Source organism: Felis catus, chromosome F1, assembly GCF_018350175.1.
Source record: "Felis catus isolate Fca126 chromosome F1, F.catus_Fca126_mat1.0, whole genome shotgun sequence".
Lineage (NCBI taxonomy): Eukaryota > Metazoa > Chordata > Mammalia > Carnivora > Felidae > Felis > Felis catus.
The window spans coordinates 64660509-64688415 of NC_058384.1; the positions used below are offsets into that span (position 1 = coordinate 64660509).

Consider the following 27907-nt stretch of genomic DNA (forward strand, 5'->3'; position numbering starts at 1 on the left):
ATCAAACTTGTAAAAACACTTCTAGAACAGTCCATGCACAAACTGGGACGCGGTTAAAAGGCAGGTTTCCCAAAGCCGGTTCCGTAGATTTCCATTCAGACAGTCGACAGGGCATGCGTTTTTTTTTTTTTTTTTTTTTTTTTTTTTGAATAAACTCCCGGGTCTCCGAGCTGGAGGTCAGAGGCCCCACACTTCAAGGAACTGCTCCTGAAATGACACACACATCCTCAGGGCGGGAAGTCTTCTGTGGTCTAACCAGACTCTCTCCTGTTGTGAAACTTGTTTCTTCTGATCCACGGTTGGCGGGCACCTCCGGGGCACCGGCGCAACGGTAACCATGGTAACCCAGGGGGTGTCCCGGGGCCTGGCTCTTGCAGGAGGGCCGTTTGCTAGACGTCCTGGGCCTATGCCAGGCCCCTGAGGGTTCGGGTTCCGACCCTACGGTCCAGCCAGAGCCGGAGAGGAGAGCCGGGGGCGCCCGCGCGGCTCAGCCTTTGCGGGTCACGGTTCCCACCCGGGGCAGGGGTTCGGGTCCCCAGACCGCGCCCGACGCCGGGTGCGTCCGCGGGAGCCGAGGGGCGGGGCCGGAGCCGGGGGCGGGGCCGGAGCCCGCGCGCTCTTGTTGCTATGGTAACGCATCAACATCCAGCGCCCTGGTGGCAGTGTGGGCTTTGGAGGCGGCGGAGGCGCGCAGCCAGAGCCTGCGGCTGAGATGGTGAGGTCCCGGGAGAACCAAGGAGGGGGGCCTCAGGTGTCCTGAACTGGGTTGGGGTTCCGAGCCGGGAGAGCGGGGGGCTGGGGAGCGCGGAAGTGGTGTCGAGGTCTGGGGTCAGGAAGGCCCAGGAGCGAGGCTAGAAGGAAGAAACAAGGGAAGTCCTGAGGGGGCTCCAAAGGAGGAATGATGGGTGGGGTCGCTAGGGATTGAAAGCGTGGGGTGGTGCTGAGCCGGGGAGCTGCGGAGAAAGGGATGTTCTCGTCCCTGTCCCTCAGGCTAGGGCCCCCACTGGCTGGGGCCTGTGGGCCGTGATGTGGGAAAACCACTGGTGAGGAGGCCACGTGACGGGTGATAGCACCTGTTCCGCCACCGATTAGCAGAGTGACAATGCACAAGTCACCTAGGGTCCCCAAGCCTCAGTTTTCTCTCTTCCGCTAGGGGGGGGCTTGGTTCACTCAGCAGGTACTCAACAAACATTTGTGAATGAAAGGTTTGAAAAGCCCTGGAGAGGGACTGGGTCTGCTGTGGCAGGCCTGGGGGTTCCCCGGGGTGGGAAGGATCACGGAGTCCTGAAGGTGGGAAGTATCACAGAGTCCTGAATGTTGACAGGTGCACCAGGCCTGGGAGGAGCCGTGAAGGGGTGTCTGGGTTCCGGCGAGGACTGTGTTGGTCCCTGAAGGATAAGGGCGAGGGACAGGACAGGCGATGGAGCCTTGGTTGGGTGTGGGAAATAACCTTAGAATTTCTGGGGCACACCAGCTGCCCTGGGTGTATCGTAGACATGTTTCATGCCCATAGGTCCCCCTGCTTTTCTAGGGCTCAGTGGTTCAAATGCAGCGTCCCCAAGTAGGAATTTCAGAAGAGGTTTGTTAATTATAAAACAAGTCTCCAACAAAGACCAGCTCCCCATATCTGGGGATTCCCTGGGGTATTGTAGTGGGGGATCCCCTTTCATTTATCACTTTTTTCTTTTCTTTTTTTTAAAATATTTATCTATTTTTGAGAGACAGAGAGAGACAGAGCATGAGCAGGGGAGGGGCAGAGAGAGAGAGGGAGACACAGAATCCGGAGCAGGCTCCAGGCTCCGAGCTGTCAGCACAGAGCCCAACACCGGGCTCGAACCCACGAACTGCGAGACCAAGACCTGAGCCAAAGTCAGACGCTCAACCAGCAGAGCCACCCAGGTGCCCCTCGTTTATCCCTTTTAGCATGCATACTTATTCCAAGCTGTCCTCAGCGCTTGTGAGCACAGGGTGTGGGTCTGTCTGTGATGGCCTATCATCACGCCTGGCATCTAAGGCATACAGTGAATGTTAGTTCATTTTTCTCCTGTTTTAAAAATTTCATATTTCAAGTGCAAATTAATCAGGGAATTGCACTTAAACTAGACTTGTGGTCTTAATTTTTTTTAATTTTTTTTTATTTTTGAGACAGAGAGAGACAGAGCATGAGCGGAGGAGGGGTAGAGAGAGAGGGAGACAGAATCCAAAGCAGGCTCCAGGCTCTGAGCCGTCAGCACAGAGCCCAACGTGCGGCTCGAACTCACGGACCGTGAGATCATGACCTGAGCCGAAGTCGGACACCCAACAGACTGAGCCACCCAAGCACCCCCCCAAAATTTTTTTAATGTTTACGTATTTTTTTGAGAGAGAGGGAGAGAGAGAGAGGGAGACAGAGAATCCCAAGCAGACTCCTCACTGTCAGCACAGAGACTGATTCAGGGCTGGGACTCAGGAACCAGGAGATCATGACCTGAACCGAAATCAAGAGTTGGATGCTTAACCGACTGAGCCCCCCAGGTGCCCCCCAGAATTGTCGTCTTTAGAGGATTCAGATGAGGGATTCCTCACCTAAGGGCCACTCAGGGTCGGGGTTGGCCTGCTGAAATCCCTTGGACAGGACTGGGCATGTGGGCACCTTTGAGAAGTAGTGGGTCAAGTGAGTGATCTCTGCTCTTTCGGCAGGCCTTGTGTGTGTGTGTGTGTGTGTGTGTGTGTGTGTGTGTGCTCGCGCGCGTGTATGGTGCTGCTCACTAGCTTTGGAGAGTGTTTGAAGGAGTGGGGAGGTTGGGAGGGGTGCTGATGGCCGCAGGAAGGCAGGTTAGGCAGATTTCCAGGACTCTTGCAAAAACAATAAACAGGAACACCCTTCAGAAGGAGGGTTGGGACCTCAGTACAGATGGCCAACCTTGTGTCCCGGCTGGCGAAAGAGGTGGCCTGAGTGGATCACTCGGCAAAAGGCAGGTGCCTGATGCGTGGACATCCCCACCTTCTTGGCCACCAAAGGCCACAGAAGGGGAAATAGAATCTGGCCAAGAGCTGGAAGCCTGCATTTGCCGGCCTGTGGTGCGAACCTGTATGAACAGAGGGACTGGAACCCGGGGTGGAGAGCACGTCCAGGAGAGGGCGTGAAAGGTCTTTGTTCAGCTGACAGGTGTTACAAGACAGAGAAAGTCCACAGCCGTCTGCGTCATCCCTGCTTCAGCTGTCTTGCTGGATTTGAGCTGAACGTACCAGATCTGAAGTTTTTAAGGGCGTCACTTTTCTGTGTTCAGAGTCAGAGCATCAGGCCCACGGCCCTGTTTTGTTCTCAAATAAATACAGTGTGTTACCTATAAAAATAGTTACCCGCTCCACGGCAGAAAACTATCCACTACAAGAACCGTCTTAAGATACTAATGGTCACCCCAAGTTTCTGTCCAACATTTTTGCGGATACGCATTCTGGGCGTGTGCCCTCCAAACACGCATTTCCGCAGGAATAACCTGCTTTCTGCAAAAGTTGGTGTATTATGGAGATTGTCCTGTATCGATGACAAAGTGAAAGCCATCCGACTGACCAGCTAATCTTTCTGCATCAGAGTCTCTCCCCAGATTCCTAGCAGAGGCCAAATTCCTGTGGTCCTGGGGTGGGATGGTATTTGAAGAGAGAGAGAGAGAGAGTCAGCTAGGTCAGCAAGATGAAAATATCAAAGCGGGGCTGGCATTTTTATCGGTCCCCGATCCTCCCAGTCGCTCTTGCCTCCCCAGCTATAGCCAGTTTCAACGGTCTGTCTTCCTTCCCTTCCTTCGGAAGCCGCCTCCCCCCCGTGGGCTCCGCTCAGCTTCTTGGGGATATTTATTTGGTCATGCAAGAAATAAAACCAGCCCTTCACTTCCTGAAAGAACCTTTTGGCTACCGTCTCTGGCCTAGAGGGATCTAACTTTCCATTGCTGCTTGGTCCTTCATTTTTCCTAGTGCTTTTACACGGTGACCTCCCTAGTCCTTGTAACTCTTGGCGAAACTGGCTGTGCTAACCATGGTGCGTGGCTTGTGGTTTCAAAGTCAGCATTTCCCCCGTGAGGTTTCTCAGCCACCCAATCCTAGAGAGCTCAGTGCTTCCCTCTGCCCTGCCCAGGGGCCACTTTTCTGTGGTCATCTCTTTTCCTTCCTCTCATCTGCCTTCTAGGCTCAGGCAGGCTCTCGCGTCTCTTGAGTGACTTCCTCTGGACCCGGGTCCCAAGGGCGCAGGAAAGAGGGGATTGGATCTCAGCCCTGGAGGAACCTGTAGTCTCGTGGAAAACCTGCAGGAGCCCTTGAAAAGAACCGGGAAAACAAATGCAAAACAATAATCAGACTTTCCATCTGTATTCCAAGCCCTCTCACATACATTCGTTTCCACGGTGATTCGGAAAACGCGGAGCGGTGTAGTGACCCGGAGCCAGGCGTGTTCTGGGCCTCGTGGAGGTCACCTGGCCGGGTTTTATTCATTCATTCTTCATCAAATGCATCCTAAGCGTCTACTGTGTGCCAGGCCCCACACCGTTCCCCTTAATTATACCCAGAGCTCTCGCCATCCCTGCTGAGCCAACGCCTTCCACCTTTTCCAGGTCTCCCAATGCGTTCCCTCCTCCTCCCTTTTGTAGCTTCTATTCATTTCTTCTTATTCTATTTTTGGTGGAGAGGGGAGCCATTGCTCACCACTTACCATATAATAACCCTTCAGACTCTGTTATTAGGCATCCTCGGGGCCTGCTATATTTGCCTTTTAATAAATCCAAGCTTGCCTGCTCTGCTGTCCCCGGGGCTGCCTGAGGCTGTAAAGGGAGGCTCCCTCTGGAAGCCAGGCGGTGCGCTCAGCTGGAGAATAATCTCCCGATTTGGTGTGAAAGCCTGATCCAGGTGGAACAGGTGCCCAGGGCTGTCTGGTTGGTCAGGGCAGGTCGGAGAGAGCTTTTAGAACACACTGCCCAGGGTCTGGTGACCTTGAACGACAGAGTCCGTTTCCCTGGACGGCTGCCGATTCCCAGGCTCGGGAGACCCAAAGTGGGGAGCTCGTGCCCCCGAGACGGCTCAGCTTAGAGAACTGTGGGACCGCGTGGCTCCTCCAAACGGGGATTTGGATCAGCTTTAGATGAAGCCTGGAGTCGCCCCACAGTTCTCACAGAAACCGCCTCCTGGGGACAGACTTCCCTCCGGGCAGAGCTGAAGCCTCGCTGAGCCTTGGGCGCGGAGGGTGTCTTAGCCGGTCTCGTGGGTTGCAGGCCAAGGGCCAGAACTCTACTTTGAGTACAAGGGCATATACTGAGGGGATCTGGGAGAGCTCCCGGCTGGGAAAGTATGCTTGGAAAACGGCGACAAAGGGAGATGCTGCAGCCGGAACCGGGGCCAAAATCACAACCCGGACCTGGCCTGGCAAGGACCCTTAACGCACGGGCAGCTTGGTGGGTGCTGCCGTGGGCGTCCTTATCAGCAGGGCCCCAGGCGCTGGGTGCGGCTGCTGCTGCTGCCTTCGCCAGCACCTCTCTGGGCCGCCAGCTCCCCTCCGTTCTCCGGCTCAGGGGATCCGATCGGTGAAGCCGAGGCCCTCTGCCCAGGCTCAGAAGGCGCATGTGTATCTGGTGTTTTTAGCGTCTATAGTTGGAGGAGATGGGCCTTAGCTCTCACAACTCATTAGATGAGGACGTCTCCAAATGGTGGGAGATACCGGGTGGTTAAATGCAGACTGGTGCACGCTTTTGGGGTCCCAGGAGTGGAGTGAACGCCACAGCGTGGACACCATCAAGCAGTTTGCCTGATTGTAGAGGAGGCTTTCATCCACTGGAGTTTACGGGGCACCCACCGCACGCCAAGCCGTGGGCCAGGTGCCTTTCCATCCTTGGTGTCCTCTGGTCCCCCCCCCCCCCGGAACCTCGTGAGCTGGTGGAGACATGGAGGAGGGCAGAGAGCCATGTTAGTTGCCAAGGGGGCTCCGAGCTCAGGCTGAGAGGCTGGGCCGTGGAGAGGACGCTGCGTTTCTGGGGAGGCAGCCCAAGTGGCCTCACGAGTGTCCTTGTGGGAAACTGGGACCGGGACGACAATGACGTCCTCCTCCTGCCATCCCCATGTTCCTCCTCCCTGCTTCGGTGCCACACGGGGACCTGGCCTCCTTCAGGCCTTCTCACCCGGCTCCTACCCAGAGGATCCCCCGCTTCTGTGGGGTGTCTCCTACGTTTCAGGGTTTCCCGGCTGCTTTCCCTCAGTGGTTTTCCACCTGCTTCTCCCCACTACGGGCTGCCGGAGGGTTTACCTTGCCCAGGGTGCAGACGGCGCTGGGTGCTGACGAGCCCAACTTTCTGCCTCTCCCTGCAGCCGCTGAGCGCCGCTGGCATCCTGAGTTCCTCTTCCACCACTTCCAACAGGTCGAGGAATAAAACTCGCTATCGGACCAAAGCCGTGAGCTCCGAGGTGGACGAGAGCCTCTTCGGAGGTGTCAAGGTAACCCTCGCCCAGCCCCTTCCAGGTGGCCCCCCTGAGGAAGACCCGAGCAGCCCCTGGGAACAGCGGCACGTGGCTTCCCCCACCCCTGCCAGCCTCACGTCCGCCCGGCGTGTAAAATCTGGTGTAACGTCGAGGGGGTTCTGTTGCCGAGAGCAGATGGCCGCCCAGTCAGTGCCCCAGGATGGAGACGTCTGAGGGTCAAGGTCGAGTTTGCAGACGGGGAGGGAGTAAGGTGTTTCCCCTCCATCCAAGAACAGCATCAGGGAGAAACCCAGCCCCCACCCCCACCCCGGGGGCTCAGCCAGCAGGGTTACTGAGCTTTGGGAAACCCCGAGCAGGTCTTCGTGTGCTGATGTCGCCCACACGAAGCGAAGGAGAGAAGGTGCCGAGAGGGAGAGCTAGCTAGAGCGGCTTGAGATATTCTTGGTACTGGGGACGTGCAGCAGGTAAGAAGGAAGAAGGGAGGCCAGGAGAGAGAGACGGAGAGACCGAGAAAAGACCAGCTGTGAACACCTGGGCGCGGGCAGGTGGGGGGAGCGGTGGGGTGGGGAGGGTCTGCGCTTGCTATTCTCACCGTGAACGGCAAAGGGCTTTCCAGAGGGTTCAAGGCGGCCATCTCTCTCCATTACGAGACCCCCACCTGCAGCAGTTTCCTACGGACAAGGGAAAATCCGAGGAGCTCACTGTCACTTGCAGGCAGCTTTTGTTTGGGGCCCTTGGGGGGTTTCCTAGTTGCAGCGCAGATAGGTTTGGAAAGGGCCGCCTTCTCCAGGAGTCGTCCAGCTGGCTAGCGGGAGGGGCAGTGGGAAAAATGCCCGTTCCTGGCCCATTTCTTTGGCCTCTTGCGGGGGGGGGGGGGGGGGGGGGAGTCAGAAGTCTCTGAGCCGGCAGTAGGGGGCAGACGCGGCCCGCGGCACGCCTGAATTGCGCCCTCTTGGCGGCAGATGGGCAGCAGGGGGCAGCAGCACCCCGGGGGACGTCCCTGCAAAGTGAGCTCAGGACCCGGAGGACCTCCACTGAGGCCATCCCCCTGCCTCCACTTGGGATCACAGTTACTGCATTTGGGACAAGTGAAATTCTCTCCTGTGCTCAAAATTTTCCTGAAATAAGTGCTTTTATTTTATTTTACTAAAAAAATTGTTTTTAACGCTTATGTGTTATTGAGAGACAGACAGACACAGAGTGTGAGCAGGGGAAGGGCAGAGAGAGGGGGAGACACAGAATCCCAAGCAGGCTCCAGGCTCCGAGCTGTCAGCACAGAGCCCCACGCGGGGCTCGAACCCACAAACCGTGAGATCATGACCTGAGCTAAAGTCAGACGCTTAACCGACAGAGTCACCCACCCAGGTGCCCCTATTTTATTTTGTTTTGTTTTGTTTTATTTTGTTTTGTTTTGTTTTATTTTATTTTATTTTGTTTTATTTTATTTTATTTTATTTTTGTTTTGTTTTGTTTTGTTTTATTTTATTTTGTTTTGTTTTGTTTTATTTTTATTTTATTTTGTTTTGTTTTGTTTTATTTTATTTTTATTTTATTTTGTTTTGTTTTATTTTAATTTAATTTAATTTAATTTAATTTAATTTAATTTTATTTTTTTATTTTCAAGAGTCAGATGCTTAACTGACGGAGGCACCCAGGTGCCCCAGTGGTTTCGCGTTCTTATTATCAGACTCGTTCACGGTTGGAACATTTTGGAAAAAAAAATCTTACATTTAATATGTATTCTTGCTAATTCTGACTCCCTGACTTTCTCACCACGTTAGTTGTAAGAGCAGGTCTCTACCAGGCCCTTTAGCTGTTTCTAACTCCCTCCATATGATTTTTTTTTGGGGGGGGAGTCCAAGTATATTAATCATAAGGAAAGATTAAACACTCCCAAATATCATAGACTGGATGAGTCTGTATCAAAGTGTGTTATCTCGAACCCACCGTGCGTCCGAGAGGGACCATTCTCTCTTCTTACATATTTCATGGAGGGAGAGGACCCCGGAGACCCCAGATTTTCATTCCTGATGGTTTGGGGTTGGGAATGGACACATACTAGGCACTCCCCTCCCCATCCACCCAGGAGTGTCTGCACGAGACACGGAGGGTTGGGGGGGCTTGTTCTCAGAGAAGCTGGTCAGTACAGAACACATGCAGCCAGGTTCAAGTGCACTGCTTTCTCAGTGCCCCAGCAACTCTCGGCGGTCCCCACAGGACCGGGTGCCGGCCAGCCTTCTCTGCCACCGGCTGGGGTGGAAGAAAGAGGGGAAGGCTACCCTTGAAGAAATTAGGATTGACTGGCAGGATGTGGGCTGACCAGCTTCTAAGCCGTCCTTCCTGACCCCGTAGCCTCTGACCCAGGACAACAGTCCTACCGTGCTGCTCCGAGATAAGCACGCCATTCGGAAGACTCTCGCTGCCCTGAGCTTGGACCACAAGCCGGAGACCATCCAGGTCGTCACCCGGGACATGGTCCGGAAACTCATGTGAGTGCCCAGGGCGCGGTGCCCGGCCTTCCTGTCCCAGCCTGCCCTTCTGCCGAAGACCCGTGCGGGGAGAGGGGGCTCCCTGGGTTCATGAAGTTGGTCCGGCCCCCCTTTCTTTCCTACTCGTCTCCCCTGTTCGCCTCCCAGCTCTCCTGCCTCGGCATTTCGGCCTCTCTTTTTCTCTTCTTTTTGTATCTCTTCTTGCCTTTACCCTTGACCCCCAGCATCTTCCTTTTCCCTTTCCTCTGGCTGCTGACGGACCTATTGGCAGAGCGGCCGTGCTCGGTGGGTCCCGGCCGAGCCCCCCTACTGCTCTGGCTGCACCAAGAATCTGAAGTAAGGGGGAACTGCCCAGATGCTGCTCAGGCCCCTGGCTTCTTCCCGGGCTCTGAGGCCAGAAGAGGAAATTCCCCTTGGGAACTTCCTCTGGGATCGGCCCCGCACGCCCGCCCGGCTTCCTGCCTGGAGCCGCCTCCTTGGCGGGCGCCCTGGGGTTAGGCCTCCCCCTCGGCAGTGTGAACGGAGCTTTCCCTCAGGGGCCCGGCTGCACCCTCGGGGCCGTTCTCCCAACTCTGGCCGCACCTCGGAGAACTGGAGCTCCCCGCTGCGCCGCCCGCGTCGGGAGCTGGGTCGGCTCAGCCCCTGGCGTCAGATGGCCCTTTATGGTCAGCAGAGCTGCAGCTGCTGGTGGGGCCCAAGGCAGCGTTCCTCCCTGGAGGGGTCTAGTCCTGCCGGCCCGGATGCCGTCTCAGATGCGACCGTTTCTGGTCCTTCAGGTCCCAGGCCACGTCCCGGATCCATCACTCATTCGGGCCTCCTCCCGGACCCTCCCCAACACACACATGGGCACGCGCGCACGCACACACACACACCCGCACACACATGCACGCGCACCTGCCACATGCACACACGTGCACACACGCCTGCATGCACACACAATACGTGCACACATATACACACGCACACACTTGTGTATACATGGTCACATATACCCACACAATGCACACGTGCATGTGCACACACACATGCTCACGCTCGCACGCACATGCACGTATTCACACACATGTGAACACACTCACATATTCTCACACACATACTCTCACATATGCACACACACACGTGCACACACAGTACACACACGTGCACACGCTCACATACATGCATGCACACACATGCACTTGCACACACACACTCACACTCACTCACACACGTGTACACATATAGTCACATGTTCACACATGCACATACACGCATGCAGACTCACACACTTGCACATGCAGACTCACACACATACACATGCACGTGCACACTTATACTCACATGCGTGCTCACACACACACACACGCACGCACACACACGCACGTGCACACACATGCACGTGCACACGCACACTTATACTCACACGCGTGCTCACACACATACACACGCACGCGTGCGCACACAAGTTTTATGGGATGAGGTTCACTTCCTGCCTCAGACCGGCTGCGTCTCGCTGCCGTGTCCCTGTTAAATGGCCTCACCCAGAAGCAGCTTTAGTCCTGGCCCCTGCTGCTCCCGCCTGCATCCTCTATGTATGTCATTTGTTTGTAATCATTATAATTAACTATTGGTTTGTTGAATGTGCTGGGCGGCTAGGAGGAGAGGGCCACAGACATGCCTCCAACTGTTGTTGATCAGAGATTTTAATTAATATTTAGGGTTCAAAGCTTCTCTCTGGGCCGGATGGACAGGGATGCCTAGGTTTCTCACAGCATCCGTTCCGACCTTGTCCGGCGTCCCCTCGCCCTTTTTAAGTCGTCCTCGAGGAATAAGCTATTTTTGGAGTTCAGGTCGCCGGCGTCGTTTTGAGCTCTGCCTCTGGGCCCAGCTCTGTGCCGCGGCCTGGGCCGCCAGGCGTGCGGTCAGCAGAGTCCGAGTCCTGGAGGAGCGTGTGGCCCAGCACACAGGCTGCACCCACGGGGCCACGGCACAGGCAGTGGGAGCCGCACGCGTGGGCTCCCAGGAGGTCAGCTCCCAGCCCGGTGCGGGGATGCGCGTCTGTGCACATGGCGCAGGGGCTCGCGGCTGCACAGACAGGGCAACGTACGCACCAGGCCTCTTAGCAAAAGTCCTTAAACCGTCTCTGTTTGGCCCGTCCCTCGCCTGGGACGCCTTCTCCCCAGGAGGCCCATGGGGGGGCGGCACTGGGGACGCTGGCAGTGGTGAGGGAGGAGGGGAGGGTGGCGCCGTGCTGAGAGCTTCCTCCTCCTCCCCACTGACTGCTCATCCCCTGCGTCAGTGTTCCCGCCAAGGATCCCTCGGGGGAGTCCCTCATCATGAGCCCTGAGGACTTTGAGCGCATCAGGTGGGCGTCCCACGTCCTGAGCAGAGAAGAGCTGGAGGCCAGGGAGCAGGCCTTCCAGAAGGAGAAGGAGGCCATCATGGTAGCTGCCCTCCCCGAGCCCCGATCTCTGCCGATGGGAAGGGGGAGCTCTGGTCAGGGGGCCTTGGCAGGAGGCGCCCACGTGTGCTTCCTGGAGACCCTAGAGCGCACGCCAGGCGTGGACGCTGCTGGGGGGCGGGGGCGGGGTGAGCAGGAAGCCAGGCGGAGAAACTTCTGGGTTTCGAGGGCATGACGGGGTGAAGCCATCCCTGGGGTCACACTGGGTCACCCGTGGTAGTGGGGCCAGCGCCCAGGGCAATCCCCCCACTGATCCAGACCGCGTCCCGTAGGACGCAGTGGCCACACGTAAGAAGATCATGAAGCACAAAGAGATGGTGTGGAGAACCAACAGGAAGCTCAGCGACCTGGAGGAGGCGGCCAAGGAGAGGGCCCAGGACCTGCTGCAGAGAGCCAGCCAACTGCAGGCCGAGCAGGAGGAGGAGCTCAGGGGCATGAGCAAGGTGGGGGCCTCGCTCCTCCCGCACCCCCAGGACCCACTGCCACCCCCTCCCTCCTCTTACCGGACAGGCTCCGCCCCAGCTGGACCTGGGGAAAGCAGGGGTGACCGGTGAGGGGCTGATGGAGGGGGCGTGTTGCTGCGGTCGGAGGGAGGACCGGCCTTGCCACAGGCTAGCTGTGTGACCCCCAGCAAGTCACATACCCACCCTGGGCCTCACTTCCTTCATCTGTTTGTGTTTTGTTTTTTGTTTTTTTTTAATGTTTATTTTTGAGAGAGGGACAGAGCATGAGCGGGGGAGGGGCAGAGAGAGGAGTAGACACAGAATCGGAAGCGGGCTCCAGGCTCCGAGCCGTCTGCACAGAGTCCGACGCGGGGCTCGAACCCACGAACCGTGAGATGGTGACCCGAGCTGAAGTTGGACGCTCAATGACCCAGCCCCCCCGGCGCCCCTCGCTCCCTTCATTTGTAGAGCGAAAGTGGTGAAACCGCTTAGCAGGGTGATTGGCGGGGGTGAACGGGCTAACCCACAGCAGAGGCTCTCCCAAGTGTGGTGGGCACATGAAGGTGAGGATGCGACTTCCGCGTCTGTCCTGCTGGCTCCGTTCTGGCCGCGCGCCCTGCCCTCCCCCCGTAGCGGGCTTCTTCTCAAGACACCAAAGCGCCTCCTTTAGCCCAGAGCGTGAAGACCCGAGGCTCGTTTGGACTTTTGTTTCTCAGTTGCACGTGGGTCCCAAGCAAATGCACACCGCCGACCCCCAACCCCCTCATCTACACCTTCTCCTCACACCTCCTTTTAGTTTCCAGAACTTTCTTTCGCTCATTCTCACGGATGGCCATCCCCTGATGTGTCACGTGGGGCTCTTCCCCCTTAAAACTCTAGCGGCTTGGTCTCTGCAAGAGTGTCTTAGGTTCCCTGAGAAGTAGGACAGAGGGTCTGAATATGGGGGTTCATGGGTCCCCCAGGGGGAGCCTCGGACCTCTGAAGTTTCATGGAAATGTAACGTGCGTGTGTGTGAGTGAATCTTAAGGAGGACAGGGTCCATAGGTTTCCTTATGTTCTCGAAGCGCGATGACCCCCTGGACACGAAGGCCCGATACCCTGCAAGGCGCTACCGTGGCCTCTCCTCGCACAGACCAGGGGCCTGGCACATGTCGGCGTGGAGCTCCGCCGAGGCGAGGGCGAGCACAGGATGCTCTCGCTCTCCCGGGCTTGCGCGAGGCTGTGCGCGTGTCCAGCATACCCAGCGGGACCCGTTTCTCGCCCCCCGCCTTCCACACCCCCTGGCGCATCCCGCCCGATCCGCGTGCCTTGACCCAGGGCCCCTGTCGTCTCCCCGCCCTCCAGATCATCCTCAATGCCAAGTGCCATGCCATCCGGGATGCCCAAATCCTGGAGAAGCAGCTGATTCAAAGAGAGCTGGACGCGGAGGAGAGGCGTTTGGATCACATGATGGAGGTGGAACGGCAGAAGGCCATTCAAAGGCAGGAGGAGCTGGACAGGAAGAGGAGGGAGGAGAGAATCCGGTAAAGCGGTGGTTTTGGGGCCTCCCTCCCTGGCGCTTCCGTGGCTCTTTGGGTGCGGGTAGCCTTGCCGAGGGAGAAGAGAAATGGTCACGATCACCATCTGTGAGCATCTCAGAGCCTGAGGAAGGGATTCCGAGAACCGCAGAGCTTCTCAAGGCTGATTCCCAAGATGGTTGCTTCACAACCTGGCCCCCCTTCAGCCTCGTTTCCCACCTTTTCCTGCCGTCCCCTCTGCGCGTCCCCCCCACCCCCTTCCCCCAGCACCCCTGGGCTTGTCACAGTTCACGCTTCTGTCCTTCCTCCTGCTTTGAAGCGTCTTCTTTCCCCCCTTTGCCCCTGGAAAACGCCTTCTCTTCTTTCCGTGTGTGACACTTTTGCCGTCACCTCCCCCGGAAACCCCTCTCCCTTCCCCAGGCAGGCTCGGTGGCTCCCTTCTGGTGCCCGGCCACACCGTGGTGTGGTCTCCCACACCGTTATGCAGGCACGGTGGCTCCCCGGCCCGCGCCAGACGGCGTGCTCCCTGAGGACGGCGTCCCCGTCTTAACTCACTTCCGTAGGTCCCGGGCCTCGCAGAGAGTTTGGCCGGTGGTTAACACCTGTTAGAATGAATAAATTCAGTCCCCTTCCCTTTGCAGGAAAGGACAAGGCCCAGAGGAGGTAAATCATAGAATCGTGGTGTCCCAGATCTAGATAGAACACCCACCATGGAAGGCAAGAAATATTTCCATAAACAGTCCTTGAACCACACTGACTGGCTGGTGTCTCTCTCCGTCTGATTCAGTCTTCTGGAACCATCCATCCCTGTTCTTCTCGTAGGTCCCTGGCAGACTACAGTAGGCTCCCTATAAACATTTATTTATTAGCTCAGTAGTTCTTAATCTCCTGCACAAACGGCTCTAATTAAGGAAAAAATCTCTGCCTGCCTCATTAGGCCGCTCTAATGATCTGAGCTGGTCCTTATATTGAGCCCCAGCCCTGCCTCCCTGAGACTCTTTTACTCATTCCTCCCATTTATTTCATCTGGAGTCAGGAAGCCATTCAAGGGCTCCACCTGGATGGGAGTCTCGTAGTCCTTCCTCCCCATGCTCACCCCGACCTGTGTCCTCCCTCATTGTCCCTGCCTTTACTCATCCGTCATGGGGTCTGGACGCCTCTGGGTTTATTGTCACCCCAACGACACACAGGGAGTCACCGGCCACGCTGATTGCAGACTCTGGGTTCTTTGCTTTTTACTGTGGAGCTGAGCCGAGAGGCTTGCTCACACCCAGCCCTGTCCACCGGCGGTGAGGGCCGGGGCATAAGACAGACGGACGGCTAGCGAAGTGGGCGGGGGAGGTGGCTGGGGGACAAGACAGGACGCAGCAAGAGGCAGCACAGGAAGGAGACCGTGGGCTTTCCAACTGAAGCGAGCATAGGGGGGGCCGGTGCCCCACAATTGCTCTGGCGGGCTTGGGGGGGGGCGACGATAGGATTTCAGAAGCCCTTGACACACTGAAAGGGAGAAGGCGCGTTGCGATGTGGGGTGCACGCGTGGGCAAACAAACGAAGAAGGGGAATCTCAGGAAAGGCAGCTTGGGGCGCCTGGGGGGCTCGGTCAGTTAAGCATCTGACTTCCGCTCAGATCGCGATCTCAAGGTTCGTGGGTTCGAGCCCGGCGTCGGGCTCTGTGCTGACAGCCGGGAGCCCGGAGCCTGCTTCGGATTCTGTGTCTCCCTCTCTCTCTGCCCCTCCCCTGCCCCGCGCTCTGTCTCTGTGTCTATCTCTCTCAAAAATAAATCAACGTTAAAAAATTATTTTAGAAGAAAGGGGGCTTGGAAGGTAGGGAACCGGCCCCCTCAGGACAGTCTGGTCTCAGGAAGCACGGCGATGTTTTACGGGGCGCTCGTCGAGTTGTCCCTGTGACTGCCACCTCCCATCGTGGGGGCTGTGTGGGTGGAGGCTGGAGCAGAGAAGCGCGGCCCGGGTTTCTGAGCCCCTGCGCTGCCGTTCGCTCCTAGGGGCAGACGGCACATCGTGCAGCAGATGGAAAAGAACCGGGAGGAGCGGTCGCTGCTGGCGGAGCAGCGGGAGCAGGAGAAGGAGCAGGTGCTGGCGTCCATGCAGCAGCTCCAGGAGGAAGATCTGCGGGTAACGCGCCCCGCCGAGCGCCGCTCCCAGCGGCCCCGGCGCCAAGGCGCTCGAGATCCGGGGGACCGGGGCGTGCACTGCTTTTCTGTGAGGCACCTGCGCCTTTCACATCGCCGCCCTTAGCTCGTGGCGGCCGCACTGAACACGCGTTGGGCCGTGGCGTCGCGCTGGGGGGCGGGGGTGGGCAGGGATTTGGACTCGTGGCCTCCCGCCCCCCTCCCCGGGTCGCGGGGTCCGACACTAACGCGTCTGCGTGAGTGGACGCAGAAAGGAAATACATAGCTGTCTGCCTCGCACACGCAAGCCCCTGGGGATGTTTTCTAGCCCTCTTGCCATTATCCGGGGACACGATGTGCCGGGCAGGTGGACCGGACCGGGGTCCACGGCCCAGGCTCCCTGCGGTTCCCTCATTCAAAGCGCAGGGCACCCCAGTGTGGTTAATTGTGTGCAAGAACCAAGCCTTCCCCCTGCCGCCCCCACCAACCCCCCCCACCAACCCATTCGTCTAAATAAAACCCGTGCGCACATCCATCGCAGAAGAAACGATGACATACCCGCCCGAACTACCCGCCCCAACTACGGAGACTTAAATCCTCTCCTGTTTGTGGGTCTGGTCTGATGGGATTAGGCAGAGGCCCTTGGCTGGCGAGCATTTGGCACATTTATTTGTTCTCCCCTCCCCACTCGGTTTTTTTGGCCTGTGAACATTTAAAAAAAAAATCAAAAAAAATTTTTTTAATGTTTATTTATTTCTGAGACAGAGACAGAGCATGAGAGGGGGAGGGGCAGAGAGAGAGGGAGACACAGAATCCGAAGCAGGATCCAGGCTCCGAGCTGTCAGCGCAGAGCCTGACACGGGGCTCGAACTCACGGACCGTGAGATCGTGACCTGAGCCGAAGGCGGTCGCTCAACCGACTGAGCCACCCAGGCGCCCCTTGCCTGCGAGCATTTTTATACACACAGGCAAACTGGAAGAATTGTGTCACACCCATCAGCGCTGGGCCGAGACTTTGAGACTTTCCGGTTGCCAGTCTGCCTTGCTCGCTTATCTCTTTTCGGAGCACAAACGCGTTTTGTCACTGTTACGCTATTCGGCGGTGAGCTGCAGGTGTCTTGGCTCTTTGCTACTAAATGCTGCAGCCCTTGTCTCGGAAGCGCAGAGACGTTCTCTGTCCAGTGGACGCTACGACACTCACAGCCCCTCGTCGAAAAGCGGAATCCGATGATTCTCTGATATCGTTTAATTCCGAATCCACATTCAGTCCCCCAGTGGCTCCCTGAAGGTGCCTTGAGGTGTCTTCTGTCGCTCCACCCAGGATGTAGTCAAGGTCCCCACCTTGCACTCACTTGGGTCTCCTTTGTCAGCTCTCACCTGGAAGAACTCTGGTTCCTTCCTGCCTTCATTGCTATGGCACTGGTAGTTTGGAGCGCCCAGGCTAGCTAGACTTGAGGAGTGTCCCCCTTTCCGGCCTGTCGGGTTATGTCCTCGGGGTGTCATTTATTTATTTATTTATTTATTTTTTAATTTTTTTTTCAATGTTTATTTATTTTTGGGACAGAGAGAGACAGAGCATGAACGGGGGAGGGGCAGAGAGAGAGGGAGACACAGAATCGGAAACAGGCTCCAGGCTCCGAGCCATCAGCCCAGAGCCCGACGCGGGGCTCGAACTCACGGACCGCGAGATCGTGGCCTGGCTGAAGTCGGACGCTTAACCGACTGCGCCACCCAGGCGCCCCCCTCGGGGTGTCTTTTAACTTGTGGAGTGTGCATTCTTTCCTTTTTCTCCTCGTTCCCCACGTTAAGATGGCTGGTTGTCGTCCCCCCCCCCCACCCCCACCCTGTGATGTGATGGCGGTGAGGGATGGGGGTCCCTGAGGGGTCTTGGGGGGCAGCCTCACGGTTATGGAGGCTTCTCAGAGCGCCTCACAGTGTGAGGGCCTGTGTGGGGGGTGAGGGGAGGAGCACTGGGAGAGTCAGGAAGACTGGGGCAGGGGGGGGGCAGGCAGCCTTGTGAGCTGCTTGAGAAGGGGGCCCAGCTGGGCTGAGAAGCCAGAGAGGCCTGGCCGAGCTCCTGGCTCAGGGAGCAAGGGAAAGAGCCCGGAAGAGGAGACAGGGCTTCAGCATGCAGGGAAGGGTTGCGAAAGGAAGGCCGGGAGATCCGGCTAGATTGTCGGAGGGGGACTTGGTGGACTCCCTGAGAAAGTTCCAGGCGTCCGTGAGTCAACACCGTCGCCCGATGTGTCTCGTCGTACTGGTACTGTCCTTCGAAGAGGCACTTTCCGAGCTTCCAGGAAGTGTTCTTAGGCGACTTGAAGATAGGAATGTGTTGGGGCGCCTGGGTGGCTCTGTCGGTTGAGCGTCCTGCTTCGGCTCAGGTCATGATCTCCTGATTCGTGAGTTCGAGCCCCGCGTCGGGCTCTGTGCTGACAGCTCAGAGCCTGGAGCCTGATTCGGATTCTGTGTCTCCCTCTCTGCTCGCCCCCTGCTCGTGCTCTGTCTGTCTCTCTCTCTCTCACTCTCAAAAATAAATAAACAAACATTAAAAAAAAATTTAAGATAGGAACGTGTGTCTCCCAGCTCAGACCTGCCTTATGATCTCTGGGTGGTGCAGGGCAGTGCTCCCCACCTTGCTAGCAAGAGAGAGAAGAGCAGGGCGGTGGGGGGGGGGGAGGGTTCCTGAGGTTGCTTTGCAATGGCTTCAGAGATCAGAGACAGTGAAAGTCCTTCAGTCTCTTGGAAGTCTAGTGAGCCAACAAAAACAACAAACTGAAAAGAAAATAAATAGGCAAAGACGTGAGTCAATGCATGGTTGTATGCATCGTGGATGGGAAGTCGGTGGGTTTTCTAGTGGAGCGGGTCAAGGGATTAAATAGTGCGTGGGTACCAGTGGCAGCCCCAGCTCTGGTGGGAAGCAGATAGAAAGGAAAGGAAGAAAGGGAGAAGGGGGAAAGGGGTGGAGAGTCGCTGGGTCAGGTGGGGAAAAGTGGGGTGAGTGAACAGGTAGGCACGGCGAGAGTGAGGGAGCGCTGACGGCCATGACTCATGCATCACAGGCCTGGGGGGGAGGTGGGGGGGGACAGTCAGTGCTGTGTTGATCTGGTGCACGAGGCTTCCCGGGAGCCCTGAACTCGGCTGTGAGTCAAGCTTGGGGAGAGCCCGCAGAGTTGCCTCAGATGAGTCAGGTCAGAAGCGCGGCTGGGGAGGAGCTGGAAGTCTTGGGTGGGGCCTGGCCTTTGACAGATGGAAGGAACTGGAAACAGCACACGGCGGGAGTTGATGGGTAGAAGAATTGGGCACAAAGAGATGGAGAGTCCTGGGAGAGTATAGGTGGGCCAGATTCCAACATTCCATCTTGTGCACAAGACTCCGCGTGGGGCCCTGAGAATGTGCTCCGTCAGATCATCGGGGGCTTTGCAAGTTCAGGCTCCTTCCTTAGAAGGGATCTTGTCCCTCAGGGTCAGGTGCCTTGACTGCCATCATTCATTCATCGTGTTTCTCTGTGTCTACCTTTTTTTTTTTCTTTTGCTCACATGCCATTCACTTTGGTTCTCCTTTATCCCTGTTCTGGTTTATTGAGTATTTGCTGTTTTCCTCTCACTGGGCCGCATGTTGCCAGGGAAGACAGGAAACGTGACGTGGTTGCCGTCCCCTGGCTGGGACAGAGTAAACCCACAAGAGTGAATGGGGACCCACAAGGCAGTGCCTGAGCTGTGGCACCGTCTTGAGTGCAGAGGGGATTCAGAGGTGCAGAGAGAACTGACAGAGAATCTTCCAGGGAAGACTGGAACTTTAATTTAGAAAGACCAGGTTCCAAAATTCTGGAACTGGCGTTTGTTAGCTGGATGGCCCTGGACAAGTCACTTAAATTCAGGGCCTCAGTGTCTTCATTTGCAGGAGAGACAACAAGCTTTACCCTTCAGGGTCTTGGGGTGCATTTAGGTTTCAGAGCTAGGCTGCATAAAGTGCCCAACGGGTAGAACATACTCAATGAGGGCAACGCTTTATTATTTCGGTCATCGCTGTTGAGTCGAGACCAAAAGCTAGGGTTTGCCTAAGAGAAGAAAACTGAAGGCAGGGGAAAAGCCGGGAACAGCGGGTAGGACTTTGCAGGACACGTGGGAGCCGCCGGGTAGAGTTTTAAGAGCCTCTGCTTCCCTGAGAGTGTATAGAAATCAAGAGTGTCAGGACCGCCACCAAGCCAAGAGGGTACAGACGGCAAAGAGGGGCTGCGAGGGGTCACCGGCGACGCTGGAGGGCCCCTTGACCAGGGGCCAGCGGCGGTGGCTAGACCGCAGACGGCGCGCGTCCCCCTGCCTCTCTCTGCCCCCACGTGCCAGTGTCTCCTGGTCTTGCCCCCTTCCACTTGGAGGCTTCCTTCCTTCAGGACATGGAACGAAGGCACCAGGAAAAATTGAAGATGCAAGCCGAGATTAAGCGCATTAACGACGAAAACCAGAGACAGAAAGCAGAGCTGCTCGCCCAGGAGAAGCTGGCGGACCAGATGGTGATGGAGTTCACCAAGAAGAAGATGGTAGGGTTTCTTTCTTTCTTCCTCTGAGCGCAAGCAGGGAAGGGGTGGGGGGGGGGGGCGGGCAGAGCATCCGAAGCAGGCTCCATGCTGTCAGCACAGAGCCCGACGGGGGGCTCGAACTCATGAACCGTGAGATCACGACCTGAGCCGAAGCTGGACACTCCACGGACTGAGCCACCGAGGCGCCCCTGAAGACAGTAGGTTTCCGAGGCCTGGGGCTTGTGGCCACGAGCGAAACATCTACGACGCGGAGAGGCAGGCCTGAGATCTAAGGGGACTCGCCCCAGGCAGCCATGCCTCCCTTTCAAAACGGACGTCCTTCATTCAAGGACCTGGCTCCTTTTCCTCTTCGTGTTGGCCGGTTCACTTATTCATTAACAGAGAGCAGGCTCGAGGGACACCCAATTTAGGGTGTTATATCCTTGTTAACACCTTTGATTAGAAGTTGGATGAGGGTCAGGTACCGGCAGGGAACAAAATGAAAACTGTCGGGGAAAGGGAAGTTTTTGTGGATTCCCGGTGGCCTCTGCGTAATTATATCCCCGGTAATCATGGGTCACCCGCCCCATAACTTTCTTGTGAAAATTCCTAGATTGGGCATCCTGTCCTGGGTGTCAGAAAATAGAGCCTTCTCCCGCAGTGGCTGTGGAAGCCGCCAGCACAGGCGTGGCGCAGAGCAGGGGATCCAGGAGAGGCCGCTCACGCCACGTGGGCTCGCTCAGGAGCCGGGCTGAGAACTGGAGGGACCAGGGTCAGTGAGGAGTGGAGAGTGGAAAACAGAGCGAACGTGGCTTAGACGGAGCGAACGTGGAGTTACGTAAAATGAGAAGGAAGGGCTGAAGGTGGCAGGAAAGGCGTTCAGAGCTGCATGTGCGTGCCCCCTCCTGCTAGCTCCGAGGCTCCGTGGTGACAGAGAACGTGCCCTACTCCCCTGTAGTAGGGATGACAGGCAGGGGGGCATCGCGGGCGTGTTCTGAAAACGGCGGATCGGATATACCTGTATGCTCCAAATGCAAGCCACAGAAAATGAAGCTCAACAAAGCTTTTTAATGTATTTATTGTTTGGCTTTGGCTCGCTTATCAGATGCCAGGAGATGCAGGCAACAGCAGGAACAGAGGTTGGGGGCAGGGATGGTTGGGGCATCACAGGGATCACGGAGCTGCCGTACGTCGGGAGCTCAGTCTGTGCACGGGCTCTGTGCGCAGTGCTTTACAGCTGTTGTCTCACTGAACCATCACAGCACCTTGTAAGCCCTGTCACTGACTGATGCAAAATACCCCGAATGCTTCGCTGTGTGTCCAACAGCAGACCGGGTCGAACGTACCTGGAATGCCGTGGACTTTGTGCGGAGCTCAGCCACCGGTTCCCCGAACGGGTGGATGTAGTGGTAAAAAGCCGGTCACGTGTGGGAGCTGGTGGACAGTTTGCAGAGCCCGTGGCCGTCATGACGAGAGATGAGGTGGTGAGGCGACGGGGAGCTGAGAGCGGTTGTTGGGGACCCCTTGGACCTTGAGCGGAGCTGGAGGCCTGGACTGGTGGGGAAGTCACCGGAGATTTCCGAGCAGGAGAAGAGTAGGGCTGGTCTTCACATGTGGAAGGGACACCGGGGGGGCGGAGCTGGGATAGGCTGGCGACCGGCATAGCGGTCGGGCGCTTGGGCACGCCCACAGCCCATGTCACCAGACTCACCTCACAGGGGCCTCTGCTCTTGCAGCCGGGGCTGCCCCTCTAGGGCTAAAGGCAGAGACTGGTTGTGGAAGTCTCCAGAGTTCCCTGCCCTGGCCATCTGGGGCGAGGTGAAACCGAGGCCAGCTTGACACACAGCCCCCCGTGCACGACTCACAAGCGGGCAACTCACTGGGCTTCACAGAAGCCTGGGCAGGTAGAATGATGGCTACGGAACATTCTTTATGGGGGGATCACGTTTCCGCCCGACCCAAGCCATTAGTCTTATGACCACCCAACAATGCTAGTTGGGAAGCCGGGTTTGGGAAGATTGTAGGGATATGTCTGCTCTTTCCGAGAAGTGGCAAAGGGCGCCGACTCTGATGGTTCGCTCCTTGGGTGTCTGCTGGCCCCCGCAGGACTGCCCGAAGCGTGGCTGGCCGTGTGCCCAGGGACTAATGAGGTAACCCCCACCTGCTGCGTTTTACACGACACGCAGGATGCCGCCGTTGGTACTTGGAGAGACGGCCCGCTGGCCTTGCTACTCGGACACGGTCTGCGACGCGGTGGATGGAACGTGAAGGCTGGGCTTGGGATGCCTGCGTGCGTTGCTAGCTTTGTTTGGTCCAACCCGAAAAGCAGTCAGGGACTGGAGACCCCGGACTGACCGCTGCGGGGGCTTCGTGTCTCTGCAAGGCTGCGGCGGTGGGGGCTGCTCTACGAGACCTTTCCTTCCTGGTAGGCTCGGGAAGCAGAGTTTGAGGCTGAGCAGGAGAGAATCCGGAGGGAGAAAGAGAAGGAGATCACCCGGCTGAGGGCCATGCAGGAGAAGGCGCAGGATCACCAGGCACAGCAGGTACCCGCTCAGTCTCGGCTCCCCTGTGCCTCCCCCACTCCCTTAACTACCCCCTTTGACAGCCTGCGAAACCACCCTGGAGGGCAGAGGTGCGGAAGAGGGGATGCAGGTTACGGAGACTTGAACAGTTTGATGAGGGCGGGGAGGAGCAGAGAGAGAGAGGGAGACACAGAATCTGAAGCGGGAGCCCGATGCGGGGCTTGAACCCGCGAACCACAAGAGCATGACTGGAGCCCAAGTCAGACGTTTAACCGACAGAGCCACCCAGACGCCCCGATCATTAGCAGTTTTTAAGACGAGAGGCAATCGCAGGACCGCCTGGAGGTGTTCGAGGTCTGGGGAGGAAAGCATTGGGACGGGTGGCGGCGAGGGAGGGCAAGGTGACCCCTCGGGGTATCTGCGGACCAGAAAGTTCTACGAGATTCCGTGGGCTCTTCCCTGCAATGACCTCGTCGCCAGAGAAATCCACGCCACGCCTCAAAGCAGGCCGTGTCGGAGTCTGCAGCCGGTGTCTTCCTGAGGTGCCCGCTGGGTCCCGGGGTCGGTTTGCACCCTCGCTGGTCTCCCCACCCTCTCCTTTCCCAGGACGCCTTGCGGGCCAAGCGCAACCAGGAGGTTGCGGACAGGGAGTGGCGCAGGAAGGAAAAGGAAAACGCGCAGAAGAAGATGGAGACAGAGGCCCAACTGCGCCAGAGCCGGCTGGAACAGGTGGCCTTCAAGGAGCACGCTCTGGCCGTTCAGGTGCAACGGGACCGGGACGATTTCGAGAGGATTCTTCGGTAGGTGGGGCCGGGCACCCCGGCTTCCTTTCCTTGGCCTGCGGCAGGGATGGCCCGCACTGGGGGGAGGACCCTGCTGGCAGGTGCACAGACAGAGGTGCTCTCCTCTTGCCCGGGACGGTGGAGCCATTCTGAATGGATGGGTAGTTGAAATGTTTCAAAGACAAGAATGGGGAGCCGAGAGGTTTTTGTTTTTGGTTTTTTATTGAACTCTTAATGTTTATTTATTTTTGAGAGAGAGAGACAGAGCTTGAGAGGGGGAGGGGCAGAGAGAGAGGGAGACCCAGAATCCGAAGCAGGCTCCGAGCTGTCAGCATAGAGCCTGACGCGGGGCTCGAACTCATGAGCTGTGAGATCATGCATGACCTGAGCCAAAGTTGGACACTCCACCGACTGAGCCACCCAGGAGCCCCAGGAGCCAAGAATTTTCCGATTAGGGATTTGGAAACCAGCACCCGGAGGTGTCTAAAGAATTGGGTATTATTTGGATTGTTTATCCCGGAGGATTAAAGGCGTAAGTAAAAGTATACATCTGGTCCCTCTGCCCTCCCCTGCCTCGACGTACCCCCGCTGGTTAGGGGTGAGGATAAAGCAGACAGTGGGGGAGAATACGAGGAACAGAGAGAGCTTCGGACACCAAGCTTGTGAGTCACTGGAGAAGAGCTCCGGGGGGCGGGGGGTGTCTTTGCCATTCATTTGATAAACAGTATCCAACACGTAAACTCAAGGCTCCGCCGTGGGACATATTGGAGGTGAACAAAACACAGTCGTTGGCCATCGCTGTGGGAAGGATGTGAGCAACTCCTGCTTGGATTGACCTCCCCTGTATCCATCTGTCTTTCCTGCCAGCTCGTCATCCTTTTATTTTCGTTGTCTTTTGTCTCCACGATAATTCCCACCTGTAAGTGGAAGTGAGGTGTTCACGACTGTCGCTCTCCCTGCCCGGCGTTCACCCCCAGAGCCGCCAGCCGTCACGGCTGCTCTGGCGGCAGTCGGGGTCACCTGCCGCCACCAGACCCCACCCCCTGGGCTAAGTGTTCTGGGCTCACCAGGAGTGACTCCTTTCTCGCTCTGGTTCGGACTCTGTGATAGCAGCAGCTTTCAAAGAAACAAACCGAATTGCGATGGGGGTGTGGATACGAGATTACAGAAATCGTGCTCCGGTGAGTAGAGACTGAGAGGTGCGGCCCGGCCTTCTCGTCTACCTGGTCTATGTGCCAGAGGTCCTCCTTGATATTGACCCCATTAGTTGCATGCCAGACCCCAGGGCCCCCCGCCAGAGGCAGCGCAGATCTGTAGGAATCTCCGTCCTTGCCAGGGCCGGGGTCCTGGTCTTTTATTGGACCCTGGGCCCCCCGCGCCTGCTCCCCCAGCCGCGGTGGCCTTTGCCTGCCCTCAAGGGTCATGCCGTGGTCTCCGGAAGCCTGCCGAGGAAGGCAGCTTCCGTAATGGCCCCGAAGATTCTGCCCCTGGGCTCCAAACTACCTTTCAGATGCCTGCCCTCACTGCCACATGCCTTTAGCAGGCACTAATAAATATTAATGGAAAGAAATTAAGGTCCTCCTTCTGCCCCTGACCCATTTGTCCCTTCTTTGCTTTGTTTGCCTGAAGCATATGCACCAGCCAGTTATTAAAGCGAGACCAGCCCCTCGGAGATGTTCGGTCTCACCTGCTGTTCTGGGTTAGCATCTAGACCTGGTGTCTCCAGGGCCACGTGACCACCAGGTCACAGGCCAGGTGTCTTCAAGTGCTAGGAATGTCCCTGCCCGTAGCCAGCAATGCAACTTTTCCTACTTCAAAGCATGACCTTGTGGATGGCCTCTACGCGGGCTTCCTGCTTCCGGACAGAGGGATGCCTTGGACTCTCAGCTCACCGACTAGGCAGGGAGAGCTGACCTCCCCTCCCCTGTGGTGCTGAGAATTGCCTTGGAGCTTTCATCAAGTACTGTGGCCCGGGCTCCACCTCCACAGATTCTGATGTAACTGGTCGGGGGTGAGGCCCAGGCTCCAAGGGCACTGCCCTAACCCCGTGAAGTGACCAGGCTCTTCCCCACTCAGGTTTCTCACTGCCTGCCAGCCCAGGGGATCTCCAGTGACACAAGCAGCTTCCCATTTCCACCCTGTCTCGCAGGATGGAAAACAACAGAAAACCCTTATCCATCTAGGAAAATAAGGGCGAGGCAAAGAGGCAAGGCTTCCTGCTGTCACAGATGTGTCTGAGCGGTGGAGGTTTGGAGTCTAAATACAGGGGGGTGAGGAAGCCAGCGCGTGTCTCCTGACAGCCTGGGAGGCTCCGTGGCAGGTGCAGGGTTTGGGAGGTGCCCGCCGGTGTAAGGGACGTGCCCAGAGTTGAGACGATGCTGCGTGTTGTGGGTCTGGGGAGATGAGTAAGTGACTTGTGCTTTTGGAAGCTTTGTCGGGGACACGAGTACCCTCAGGGCAGGGGGGCAGGTAAGGAATCCTGCCTGAGATGATTTTACATGTTGTTTTGGTTTTTGATTCTGTCAAGAGGCATCTGGGTGGCTCCGTTGGTTAAGTGTCTGACTTCGGCTCAGGTCATGATCTCGAGGTTCGTGGGTTCGAGTCCCACGTCGGGCTCTGTGCTGACGGCTCAGAGCCTGGAGCCTGCTTCGGATTCTGTGTCTCCCTCTCTCTCTCTCTCTGCCCTTCCCCTGCTCATGCTCTGTCTGTCTGTCTCTCTCTCAATAAGTAAACATGAAAAAAACAATTTAATAAACATAAAAAAGAAGAACTAAGATGATAGCCCAGGGTGGCCTAGCACCGCGCTCCCCCTGGGATGTGAACACAGTACCTTTGAGTTTTCCGGAGGCTGTCTGGCCCACACGGGCTGCTTGGCTGCTTGGCCAGGGAAATCAGGGCCCGTAAAAGTCCCCTCGTGAAGAGGCCCCTGTGGGGAATTTGGCGAGCTCCCGCCTTCTTCCCGCAAACGAGAGAGCCTGCACGGCAGGTGTCAGTCCTTGTCACTTCTAAGCATCCCCTTTGCGGTTTTGTTAATGTCATTGTTATTGTTTGTGGGAAGGAAGGGAGGGAGGGAGGGAGAGAGAGAGAGACGATCTTAGAACAAGCCAGAGACGAGTTCTGCATTGTACGACAGAAGGAGCTGGAACAGTAGCTTCCAGTGGGCGAAACCCTGAGCGCGGGCCAGCTCCTGGTGAAATATAAGAACGCGGGATCTCTCGTTCGAAAAGTATTAAGAATTTCAAAACAGTGGGCGCCTGGGTGGCTCAGTCGGTTAAGCGTCCGATTTCGGCTCAGGTCTCATGGTTTGTGGGTTCGGGCCCCGCGTCGGGCTCTGTGCCGACAGCTCAGAGCTCAGAGCCCGGAGCCTGCTTCGGATTCTGTGTCTCCCTCTCTCTGCTTCTCCCCTGCTCACACTTTGTCTCCCTCTTTCTTGAAAATAAATAAACATTAAAAAAACTAAAAAAAAATTTCCAAACAGTGATGGAGGAGAACCAGAGCGCGCACGGGGCCCTTCGGAGCCCGCCCGCGGGGCAGGGCCTGGCTGAGGAGGGGGCGGCATGCCTAGGGGCAGCTCTGGTCTCTGAGCCCCGCAAAAGGGCCGCAGTGTGCGGGGCTGCGCTCTCGGAAGCAGGTCCACCGGAGGAGCCCTTCCGGAAGGTTCCCGGGGTGCCTCTCCTCGCTGGGCCGGCCCAGACGGGCCGTGGGGCAGCCGGTGTCCCTCCTCCAGGGCTCAGAGAGAGCAGATCGAGAAGGAGCGGCTGGAGGCGGAGAAAAAGGCCGCGGGGCGCCTGCGGCACGCGGACGAGCTCCGGCGCCAAGTGCGCGAGAACCAACAGAAGCAGGTGCAGGACCGCGTCGCCACCTTGGAGGAGGGCCGGCGTCTCCAGGAGGAGGCCCGGAAGCGGCGCGAGCGCATCGATGACCTCAAGAAGAAGAAGATCCAGGAGCTTAGGTGGGCCCCGCCCCGTACCCCCCTCTCCCCAGGACAGGGTGTGAGGGAGTCGGGGCGACTCCTGGCTCCAAAGGGGGGGGGCTGCCGCAGAAGGTTCCGGTCCCGGGGCCTCCTGGATCCGTGGCAGGGGCCGGAGCCCTGACGGGAACGTGTCTGGGGGACGGATTGTAGGAGCCGGGATGGGGGGCGCGGGCCCCCAGGTCCCGGAACCCCCACCGAGGCCCGCTTCCTGCTGCTCCTGTCTGGTCCCACGGCCCACGCACGCCTGTCCCGCCCCCTGCCCCCTGCAGAGCCACGGGCCTCCCTGAGAAGTACTGTGTGGAAGCCGAGCGCAAAGCCAACATCCTGCCAGCCTCCTCTGTGAACTGAGGGGGGCCTCCATGTCCCCGGGGACGCCTGCAAGGGGACAGGCTCTGCCCAGTCTCTGGGCGTCCATGACTGCCGCTAGCCTAGACATTTTAGAGGTACAGATTAAATTTATCCCACTTCTTTAAGGAACGGCTCAGCTTTCTTGGGGGCGAGGGGGGGGTGGCTGTGTCTGCTGCAGGGTACTGAGCGGGAGCCAGGGCCGAGGGCGGCGCGATGGCCTGGGGCAGGGGACCGAAAGGTGCCCTCTGCGGGTGGTCCCTCCCAGCCTCTCGGGCCCTTCGCCCTGCGTCCTCTGGCCTTTTTGGGGCCCCGG

At 57.5% G+C, this 27907-nt stretch overlaps 1 protein-coding gene across 7 annotated transcripts; it reads left to right on the forward strand.

The window, feature by feature from the left end:
- The first annotated feature begins 602 nt into the window (after positions 1-602).
- On the forward strand, positions 603-27719 carry CFAP45 (cilia and flagella associated protein 45). Of its 7 annotated transcripts, none has more exons than XM_023247499.2 (12): positions 603-715; positions 6325-6450; positions 8788-8924; positions 11203-11347; positions 11637-11807; positions 13152-13330; positions 15328-15457; positions 19844-19990; positions 22399-22512; positions 23098-23291; positions 27001-27225; positions 27516-27719. In XM_023247499.2, the coding sequence occupies exons 1-12, from the start codon at positions 713-715 to the stop codon at positions 27592-27594; spliced, it is 1650 nt and encodes a 549-aa protein (XP_023103267.2). In that variant the 5' UTR covers positions 603-712; the 3' UTR covers positions 27595-27719. The 7 variants fall into 7 exon arrangements, 1 of the variants encoding a protein (XP_023103267.2); XR_006591716.1 differs by lacking the exons at positions 27001-27225; positions 27516-27719 and adding exons at positions 24384-24454; positions 24903-25431 and having other exon boundaries at positions 23098-24192; XR_006591715.1 differs by lacking the exons at positions 27001-27225; positions 27516-27719 and adding exons at positions 24387-24454; positions 24903-25431 and having other exon boundaries at positions 23098-24192.
- The last annotated feature ends 188 nt before the right edge of the window (positions 27720-27907 follow it).